This window comes from Vanrija albida (genome assembly GCF_041260175.1).
Source record: "Vanrija albida strain AlHP1 chromosome Unknown contig_6, whole genome shotgun sequence".
NCBI classification, from domain to species: domain Eukaryota; kingdom Fungi; phylum Basidiomycota; class Tremellomycetes; order Trichosporonales; family Trichosporonaceae; genus Vanrija; species Vanrija albida.
The window spans coordinates 1,111,856-1,121,883 of record NW_027191425.1 but is presented as its reverse complement, the minus strand read 5'-3'; the positions used below and the strand labels follow the sequence as shown (position 1 = coordinate 1,121,883).

General features: G+C 62.4%; 3 protein-coding genes across 3 annotated transcripts; 2 read left to right on the top strand and 1 right to left on the bottom strand.

Moving 5' to 3' along the window:
• Nucleotides 1–447: 447 nt before the first annotated feature.
• On the top strand, nucleotides 448–5,242 carry Q8F55_007791 (uncharacterized protein; the record flags this gene model as incomplete). The annotated part of the gene is made up of 9 exons (XM_069356211.1): nucleotides 448–502; nucleotides 560–656; nucleotides 725–798; nucleotides 850–1,033; nucleotides 1,071–1,289; nucleotides 1,326–3,279; nucleotides 3,314–3,628; nucleotides 3,666–4,968; nucleotides 5,004–5,242. 9 exons carry the CDS (start codon nucleotides 448–450, stop codon nucleotides 5,240–5,242), a joined length of 4,440 nt encoding a protein of 1,479 aa, XP_069206052.1.
• Nucleotides 5,243–5,454: 212 nt separating this feature from the next.
• GEM1 (ERMES complex Ca(2+)-binding regulatory GTPase gem1) lies at nucleotides 5,455–7,904 on the bottom strand (the record flags this gene model as incomplete). Its single annotated transcript, XM_069356210.1, has 9 exons — nucleotides 5,455–5,853; nucleotides 5,890–6,912; nucleotides 6,950–7,051; nucleotides 7,089–7,208; nucleotides 7,264–7,365; nucleotides 7,440–7,582; nucleotides 7,624–7,705; nucleotides 7,744–7,802; nucleotides 7,862–7,904. 9 exons carry the CDS (start codon nucleotides 7,902–7,904, stop codon nucleotides 5,455–5,457), a joined length of 2,073 nt encoding a protein of 690 aa, XP_069206051.1.
• Nucleotides 7,905–8,498: 594 nt separating this feature from the next.
• On the top strand, nucleotides 8,499–10,011 carry Q8F55_007789 (uncharacterized protein; the record flags this gene model as incomplete). The annotated part of the gene is made up of 4 exons (XM_069356209.1): nucleotides 8,499–8,544; nucleotides 8,579–9,010; nucleotides 9,047–9,870; nucleotides 9,907–10,011. The coding sequence occupies 4 exons, from the start codon at nucleotides 8,499–8,501 to the stop codon at nucleotides 10,009–10,011; spliced, it is 1,407 nt and encodes a 468-aa protein (XP_069206050.1).
• Nucleotides 10,012–10,028: the final 17 nt, after the last annotated feature.

The following is a 10,028-nucleotide window of genomic DNA, read 5'->3' as shown; positions in this document are numbered from 1 at the left end:
CACACCCCTGCACCCACACCGCTGCTCCACCTCCCCGGTCACACCCACCTGCAACCCCCCCCCCCTCTTTGCCCGCAGCAATGCCGTCTGGACAAGGGTCGCAAACCTGCCTCCCCTGCGAGCGGACCACACTCCGCTCGTACCCGCCCGCCCTGAGCTCGCAGCCACTTCCTCTTTACGTAACCCGGAACCAATACCACGTGCCCCCCACGCCGGCTTATGTAAACCCGAGCACCGCACCCCCAGCCCAGTCCCACTCCACCCCCGCCTCGACGCGCGCTCGTCGTACGTACACGCTACGCAGAGGTCGCCGCCGCCGCCGCCACCACCACCACCACCGCTACTCACTGCCGAGCTCTGCTTCGACCATCACCTCGACTCCACCCTCTTCACACACCGCGACTCTTCCTCTCCACCCATACCCCCCGCCCATGGCCTAGCTCCACCATGGCCGACTACACGGCAGCAGCTCCCTCGGCATGGAACCTCGACGAAGAGGGTGGTGAGTGCTCAGTCCTCGGGCTGTCGCCGCCGTCGCCGAGGAACCGCTAACCCCCAGACCTCTGCCGCGTCTGCCGCACCGAAGCAGAGGACACTAAGCCCCTCATCTACCCGTGCAAGTGCGCGGGCTCGGTCCGCTACGTCCACTCGGACTGGTGAGTCGCGCGCGCGGGCACGCCCCTACCCCATCGCCACCCGCCGGCCATCACTGACGACATTGCAGCCTGCAAGAGTGGCTCTCGCACAGCCGGAAACGCTACTGCGAGATCTGTGGCCACCACTACACGTTTACAAAAGGTGCATTCGAGGTGTAGAGCTCTTGCGCGCAGCGCACTGACACATGCCCAGTCTACCCCTCCTCCCTCCCCGCGGCCATTCCCGTGGCAGTCTATGCCCGCCAGTCGCTCCTCGTCGCCGGCCGCACGGCGTGGCGCGTGTTCCGCGCCTGGATCGCCATCCTCAGCTGGCTTGTCATCCTCCCGGTCGTGACAATGAGCAGCTTGCGCCTGATCTTGGTGGGCGCAGACTACGTGTAGGTCGCCCAGGTTGCCCCAGCCGCTCACGCCCAGTACCTTCCCCTCTATCGCGTATGGCGCAAGAAATGTCATCACAGACAGCTGGGCCGACCTTAACGCGACCTATGCCGCGGCAAACCTCACCGCAGACGTGCTCAACAACAACCCCAATATCACGGGGCGCGAGCGCGTCCTCGCCGTCATCGCTCAGAACGGCACACTCAACCACATCATTCCCTCGGTCACTGAGCGCATGTCGCAGGACGCAAAAAAGTGGGCCGACGGGGGCGCACCCGCTAACCTTGCTAGCCTGGTGGCATTCGTCTTCCGAGGGCAGATCATTGCCATCTGCATCGCAGCTGGCCTCATCGGCCTGATTCTGCTTCGCGAGTGGATAGGCCAGATTGACTGGCACGCCCGCCCACCGCCCCTCGTCGAGGACGAGATCCACCCAGACGACTGGGTATTCCGCAACGGCCAGGCCATGCCCATGCTCGGTCTCAACGGGCTCCCGCCTTTTGTCCCCACCTTTGAACCTCCAGAGACGGCTGAGGCCAATCCAGCGCAGCCAGAGGAAGAAGAGGCACAGCGTCCCCGCGACGACGACAACGCGTCCACCAGGGCCCAATACGATCCCGACGAGGGCGACCGTTCCATCGAGGGCGATCATGCCGACGAGGGCGCGCACTCTGTCGACGCTGAGAGAGTTGCCGGGAGCGAGCCTTCCACCACCGCCAGCGTTGATACGATTCCTCGGGCACGCCCATCGCCCTCGCACGTCGCCTACGCTGCGCCCGAGCTTCTCGGCGGAGAAGAATCCTCAAGGGCGTTCTTCTTGTGGGAAGAAAATGCAGAGGCTGGGCCCTCTCGCCCTGCGGCCGATGTGCCCACCGACGCTCTCTCTGCAGCACCAAGCCCCGTCCAGGCTACAACGTCGGCATCTCGCAGTGCAGCTGCCGACGACGAGAGGAGCCGCAGTGGTTCGCATCTTGGAGGCGACGAAAGCCCCAGGGGTCACTTTTACTCACCACCAGAGGCTGGCATCCTCCAGGCATTGGATACCATCCCTAGCACAACTGGCGCGCCAGAGATCTCGCCAGACCTGCGGCGAGCCTCTGACCCAGGACCATTCAACCCTGAAGGGAACGTCGAGCGTCAAGGGGAACGGCAGTTTGGATCCCATGGCTTGCCGTACGGTCCAGGAGACTCGCCGCCCATGGACGTTGGCGCCACGGAGAACGGCGACCCAGGTCTTCTCCTCGATGACACACCGCCCGTCAACCGCCACCATGATGCATTTGCGACGCCTGTCGCTGCTCTCCGAACCGATTTGATCCGAGTTGACACCGACCTTGAAGACCTTGACACCGATGCCGACGCCGACGCCGACGCAGAGGGCGACGGCGATGCTAATGACGCCGACGTCGAGCCAGAAGAGGACGACGAGGCGAACGCTGTCGTCGAGGCTGTCATGGGGCCGCAGCGCGGTGTCGACCAGCTTGACCCTCTCGACGGCATGGGCATGGAGGTACCACCAGAAGATGATGACGACAGGCCACTCGACGCCGACGACTGGGATGGCATCTTTGAAGTCATTGGTTTCATCGGCCCTCTCACCGGCTTGCTGCACAACCATGTCTTTGTCAGCATTGCAATGGCCTGCACCCTCACGCTTCTGATCGGCCTTCCAATCATTATGGGCAAGATTGTCCTGTCTATGGACGTCATCCGAGGCGGCGGCGACCTCGGATTAATGCTCATGCGGGCAACGGGCTTCCTCTTCAGCATCACCGTCGACCTGGCCGTCTTGATTGTCAGGGAAGTCTTCGCTCTGCCCCGGTTGTTGCTCGAGCCAGCGGCGACCTGGCTCACAACCCGTCTCAACCTCCCCGCTCTCGAGTTCAACGCGACGGCTCCCAACATTACGTCCACCCTTCTTCAAATCTCTGCCGCCAGCAACAGGTTGCTGACAGCGGATCACACGGCCGACCTCCCTCCGGGTGTGGGTGCCGCCGCGAACACCTTCCTCGGCGGCTTTGAAGTCATCGGTCATTACGCGTTCAAGCTGTACAAGGCGTGGCACCTGTTGGCCATCTCCGTTGCCGCATCACCCGACGCAAGAGACCAGATCTGGTGCCTCGCTGTTGGGTATGTCGCGTTGACCGTTACGATTATCATCGTCGCGCTCGCGGACGCCGCAAAGCTGTTTGAGCTCTCCGACTTGTTTGTTGAGAGGGCACGGAACGTCCAGATCTTCTTCAAGGTAGGTTCACCCCGGGTTTCCTACTAACTGCCAGGTCGTCTTCTTTATGACCTTGGAGATTGTCGTGTTCCCGCTGTTTGTCGGCGTCATCATTGACATCTGCCTGCTCCCGGTCTTTGGCTGGACGCTGCAAGGCCAGCTCGACCAGCTCTCTGGGAGACCATTTGGCACTCTGTTCGTCGCCTGGCTCACGGGAACGCTGTTTATGTTCTCATTTGCCACCTTCCTCGCCCACATGCGAACGGTTTGCCGCCACGGCGCGCTTTACTTTATTCGCGACCCCTCCGACCCTTCGCATTCTCCAGTGAAGGACATTATGGAGCGCCCTGCGCTGGCCCAGATCCCAAGGGTAGGTGTGTTGGATTAGCTCTGCTGACCATGTCCAGCTCGCAGTGTCTGCCGCCATGTACGCCATTGTGGTGTTTGCAGTCTGCGGAGCCGTGCCACTGGCGCTGTCGGCGCTCAAGCGTATCGGTCTCTTCAAGACCTTCCTCCCACTCAGACTGGAGCAGAGGCCGCTGTCGTCGGTGCCATTCGACCTGCTTTTCCTCCATCTCATTCTTCCGCCGTCCTGGGAGAGCCTTCGGATCTTCCACAGACTCAAGAAGGGATTGGCATACTGGTGGACGTTTACCGTTCGCACGCTCAAGCTATCTTCGCTCATCTTTGGCACGCAACCTCAGCAGAAGCCGGAGACCAAGGAGGTCCAGTTATTCTGGCTCGTGACGGACGCCTTCTGCCAAGCCGTCTTTGGTCCATACGACAACCGTGCAACCCCGGCTCGTGTCCCCGCCAGCGACCGCGTCGAGCTCCTCCCGATCACGGATCGCCGTCGTGAAGGCATGCTCATCGCTCTTGACCACACTGGCGCCCCGAAGACGCCGGCCGACAGGATTCGCCTGCTCAAGCAAGATCGTGCGGCTCGACGGGCAGGGCGAGACCCTCGCAGAGACTACACCGTCATCCAGCTGCCAGACTATTGGCGAACCCGCGTGTACGCCCTGCTCTTCCTCGCCCTCTTGACATCAAGCCTCGTTGTCGGCGCACTGGTCTTTGTTCCCTTGTCTGTTGGCCGTCTGGCCACTCGAATGCTGTTTGCCCCATCAGTGTTTGATGGCTACAGCTGGCTGTTTGGCGGCTACATCTGTTGGGGTTCCTACTCGCTCGGCCAAACCACCAAGAAGCGGATTATCCAGTGGAGTAGAGCGAGACGCCTGCGCCGCTCCAAGGCGTCGACTCGATTCAAGCGCGGCGTTTTCAGTGGCCTGAAGAATGCCTACTCGGTCCTTTTGCTCTACCTCATTGTGCCGCTTCTCGTGGGCATCAACTTTGAGCTCTTCATTGCGCTGCCCGTGCGCTACGGCTTCTCGCGCGACGTCACACCAGTTCTCCACTTTTGGGATGCGTGGGCGATGGGAACGGCGTTCATCTCGGTGTACGTCGGTGCCGTTGGCATGGTCAACGACCACCCAGTCGCTGGCATTGAAGGCCTGCCCCGCGGCCAGCGCTTCCGCGAGGCCTTTAAGCGTCCACTTGCGCAACGCTTCAAGGAGCTCAACCGCTTCATCCTGCCCTTGGTTGGCACGCTGATCATCCCCATTGTGGCGCCTTGGCTTCTGTTCCTGAGTCTGCACGCCTTCCTGGCTGCACTCGGCCTGGTTTCGTCGGTCGTTCGCAACGGCTGGCCTTGTGAGTACACGCCGGTGTGTTGTTGCTGACTCCAGTCCGCATGATGTACCCCTTGACATCGGCCGCCTTTGTCCTGTTCACGGCCCGCCGCGCAATCGCCAAGTCGGCCGACCGCATCAGGCAGTGGATCATCGACGCCGAGTATGTGGTCGAGGAGCGTGTCGAGAATTATGGACCGGGCGCCGAAGACGAGAAGGACGACGCGGCGTTCGTCGAACCCGGCGCCCCTGCCATTGTCGAAGGCGGCGAGTGGGAGGACGTCGCCGTGCTCTAGGCCTTTGACACAACTATATAACCCTGCATTGTATACCCCGCTCTTGTGTTTCATACATCCCACCATTGTATCGCCAGGTAGTTGCATACCAGTACAGCTGGTTCGCACGCAGAGTGGCCCTGGTATTAGTGCATGGAATCAATGCTATGTCTACGGGTGACGACGGGTCGTAACGCCTTTTTACGCCTCTGCTCATTTTTCGACGCCTCTGCTCATTTCGACGAGCTGGTCGCAAACAACCCCGTTGTCCTTGCAATCCAGCCCCAGGCGCCACGGAGCGTGTAGCCCTGGTACCGCAGCCAAACGGCAGCGAGGGCGACGATGGACCCGGTGCCGAGGGTGTAGGCCGCCAGTGTCTTGACACGCTGGGCCGGTGACAGGGCAGATGATGGTCCACGGGGGATGTAGGTGGTTGGGTTGAGGGCGACGCGCGTGATGGCAGCCCAGAGGTTGGGCAGCGGGCCAGACTGAGACGAGACGGCCAGCGGTGCTGGCAGGCCGAGACGGCGGCAGTAAACGTCTGGCTGCACCTCGTGCCGCTGCTGCGCGAGGTCGAGATCCGACTTGGTCGCCACAAAGATGGAAGGGATGTGGTCAAGCGAGTATTGTTGCTGTTGGGTTAGCAGCCATCAGGGCCTCAAACCCACCCTAAGGTTTGAAATGTAGGAGAACGAGTTGGTGTCGCTCGAGTCGTGGACATAGATCAAGACATCTGCCAGGTCGAGACGCTTGCTGTTGCGCAGCATCTCCGACTCGTACTTTGATCCAAACTCTTGCAGCACCAGGAACTTTTCGGCGCCGTCAATCTCGACGCTGTTGACGACTGACAGAACCTTTGTCGTGGGCTCGTAACCGCCGGCACCATCCTCGCCGCTGCGGAAGCCCTTTTGAACAAACGAGCGGAGAAGTGATGTCTTGCCCGAGCCTGTCGCGCCGAGGACGTAGCACAGGAACACGTTGCGCGTGACCTTGCGTGCCCGCCGGTCGGCCTTGCGAGGCCGCGTGACCTTGACGGCGGCCACAGTCGGGAGGTCGGATGCAGGTGAGGAAGAGAAGCCCAGGTAGGCCATGTAGTTGAGGGTCAGTTTTGGGTCGAGCAACGTGGTCATTGACCACTGCGCGAGCCAGCCTTGCAGCGTGACCCGGCCCTGGTCGTCGGTGATGGTGGTGTCGGGGAAGCCCTGGGCGCGCCATGGGTTGCCAGGTGATGTGGTGAAGAGTTCCTCGAGCTCGCTCTGGGACAAGGCACCGTCATTGTCCTTGTCGTACGCCTCGAAGATGTCGGTGAGGAACTGGTTGCCGAGGGGGCTCAGCTCGACGCTGCAGTCGTACGGCACATCGAAGCGGGGCGACAAGAAGTCTTCGCGCAGGTCGAGCGACTCGCCGTAGCCAAACTGCCGCAGCACTGTCCACGTCGTCTCCATCCGTCCCTGCTGGATGAAGATGGTGTGCAGGTAGAGGAAGCCCAGTTCTGAGAGACCCTCGCCCGCCGGCGAGATGACGCGGGACGGGCCAGCAGATGCGCCGGGCCAAGCCTCGTTGTCCTGAAGTGGCGTGCTGGGGTAGCTGAACGGTGGGACAGGTTGGACAGCTGAGGGGTCGTACGCGCGCACCAGGTCGAGAATGCCCTCGAGCTCTTGTGTCTGCAGCGGGGTGGAGAAGCATTTTTGCTGCACCGTTAGCACGGATTTGCACACGAACACCCACCTGGAACTGGTTGAGCTCGACCGCGTTCAACAAGCCGTCCTTGTCGACATCGCTAATCTTGAAGATGCGCTTCAACGCGTCGAGGCATTTTGGTTTGAGGATCTGGCGGTGTCAGTGGGTTAGGCGGCTGGTGACTTACATGCTCTCGCGAGTCGTACAGCGGCGCTGTAGGGTGCAGCACTGCCTTTTGGGCAAAGTAGAAGACCTCGGAGACGTTGAGCGGAAGGAGAGCGGAGCACTCGACGACCGTCTCGACCTCCTGTTTCGGGTCAGCCAATTTCGGGATGCGTCGCCTGGCAGGGTAGTGGTCTCACCTTGAACTCGCGCATGAGCGGCGCGACTTCCTCCTCAAGCGCCTGGTTTGTGACCTCTCCGCCGCGGAGGTCAATCTTGTTGCCGACGAGAATGACCGGGACCTGGAGTGTTAGCCGTGCCTCGGAATCGGAACCATGAGAGCGGGCCGGAAAGCTCGCCAGCGCAAACAACTCACATTGATGCCCTCCTTGCGGAACAGCGGGAGCCAGTACTCTGCGACTCGGTCAAAGCTCGAGGGCTCCGAGATGGAGTACACCAGGCAAATGACATGGGCACGTCCGAGCTGGGACAGGAGGTGTGGCCGAGAGCGGGGGTCGGCTGGTGGGCGCGTTAGTGTTTTTGTGGGGGCGTTGGCGTACAGGACGTGTCTACGATTGACGTGGTGACATTTTCTGGGGTGACCTCTGGTGGGATGGTAACTTCTGGGACGACGTGCTGGACCTGGGCGAGTTAGGTGGACTCTGGCAGTGACAACGTACATTGGTGACAAACGACTCTTTGATGAGCGAAGTGATGATCGAGCTCTTGCCCACACCGTCTGCACGGGCCAAGCGTGTCAGTGATGCCCCTGTTGCTCTCTTTTTCGCGTGCACTCACCGTCTCCGACGAGCACTATGCGCACGAGATCACGACGAGGCATGGTTTGGGATCGTTCCCGTCCGTCGGATCGCGCAGCGTGAGGTGCGGTGCGGTGGTGGATAGGTGGGCCGATGCGAGGGGAGAGGAGTGCGGCGCGGGGGCGCGGGCAGGTGTGTATGCGTGTGGGAGCGATGGGTGGGCGAAGCGTCGCTGTCGCTGTCGTAGACTGTCGTTTGGAGTATAATGTATGCAAGAGGTTGTTGCGTCGCGGCGAACGAGGTTGAGGGCTGGCTGTGGTCAAAAGGAGGGAAAGCCAGGAGGAGGAACACGAGTGCGACACGCGCGATTGGTGCCGACGAGACGGACGAGACGCGGCGAAGCGGCAGCCGTCAACGAGCCAGACTACGTAAAGTCCAACTTGGGCGGCGACAACAACACTGCCAGCGACTGTAACGCTCTCTCTACGCTACAACTAGTGTACAACCACACTCTCACCCTCGTTTACTCCTCGCGCACCCACGCCGACGACGACCTCGCACTCGCCGACCGCGCAGCCCGTCCTCCGCACCGTATTTGCAGCCGCCGGCGCCGCGCCACCACCACCACCGTCCCTCATTCCCCAACCCGGCCTCCTTTTTCCACGACACGACGCACGATGAGCTCGGGTTCGTCACGGCCGCAGTCCGTGCGGGGGCTGTACAGTGAGTGTGCAGCTGCCTCCCTGCTGACCCCCAGCGCCGCCCGCCGAAGAATGGGTCTTCCTCCCGCCGACAGTCTCGCCGCCGGCCGCCGCAGCGGCGCAGGCGCAGCCAGCACACCTCCCCACGCCGTTTGCGCCCGAGGACGACGACCTCACCGACCTCGGCCTTCCCGGGCCTGTGCAGCTGTTTGGTAGCCAGTTCTTCCTCACGGCGCTGGGTATGCCCTTTGATGTCGGAAAGACGCTGCTCCAGGTCGAGTACCGCCCGCGGAAAAAGTACGCGCCGCCCGAGGTGCGCGACGAGCAGTCTCGCGAGGCGTCGCGCGACTGGGGAGCAGAGGAAGACACACTCAGCAACCCCGACGAGGCAGATGTGTACTTTTCCGACCGGCTCGTCGCGCCGTCAGGAAACTTCGTCCCGCCGCCTCCGCCCAAGTCGGCCGACGCGAGCGGCTACCTCGAGGACAGTGGGTCTCAGAGTAACGTGCAAGCTCACACTGCAGCGTCACCCACGTGGCTCCTGAAGGACGACCCGGACGTCTCGCGCGGCAACGGCGTGTGGGGCATGATTCGGCGCGTGCGCGCTACGGCCTCGGAGGGCCTCCCCGCGCTGTGGAAGGGGCAGGTTGTCGCGACGCTGCAGGGCGTGCTGTCGACGGTGCTCCAGCCGCGGATCCACGCACTCGTGTTTTCCGCGGTGCCGTCGTCGGGCGCCCCGCTCCCCCTCGACTTTCCGCTCACGGCGCTGCCGCACCCCGGCCTCCCGCTCGTGCTGCAGGTCGCGTCGCACGCGCTCACGCAGTTTATCCTGTCGCCCCTCGAGCTCGTCAAGACGCGCCTCATCGTCGCCCCCGGCAGCCTGCCCAGCACGCCGAGCAGCGTCACCATTCTCCGGCGCGCGATCCGCGACGAGGGCGGCTTCACGGGGCTCTACCTCGCGCCCAACGTGCTCATCCCCACGCTGCTCGAGGTGACGCTCAAGCCGCTGTTGTCAATGGCCATCCCGCTCGTCCTCGAGCGCCAGCTCGGCATCTCGCCCGACATCTCCCCGCTGACCTACTCGCTCGCGGATCTGACACTCAACATTGCGTCGCTGCTCGTTGTGCTGCCAATTGAGACGGTCCGCAAGCGTCTCCAGCTCCAGAGCCGCGCGCCGGGCGGCAGAAAAGTCCGCTCGGTCGTGCGCCTCCGCGAGCGCGACTATGTCGGTGTGGTTGAGGCCATCTGGCGTATCATCACCGAGGAGACGGCTGCGCCCAGGAAGCGCAGGATGACGGAGAAGGACGAGGGTGGCGCGTTTGCCGGCGTCTGCCAGCTCTACCGTGGTGTGAGTTGCGTCGTCGGAGTAATGCTGACCGTCCAGTTCGGAATGGCCGTCAGCTCGCACGTCACTGTGTTTGCCCTGCAGCTCGTCACTGCGGGCCTGCGCGGCGGCGTCAGCCACGACTCGGGATGGAAGGAGATTTGAAGTGTATGAGTATATGC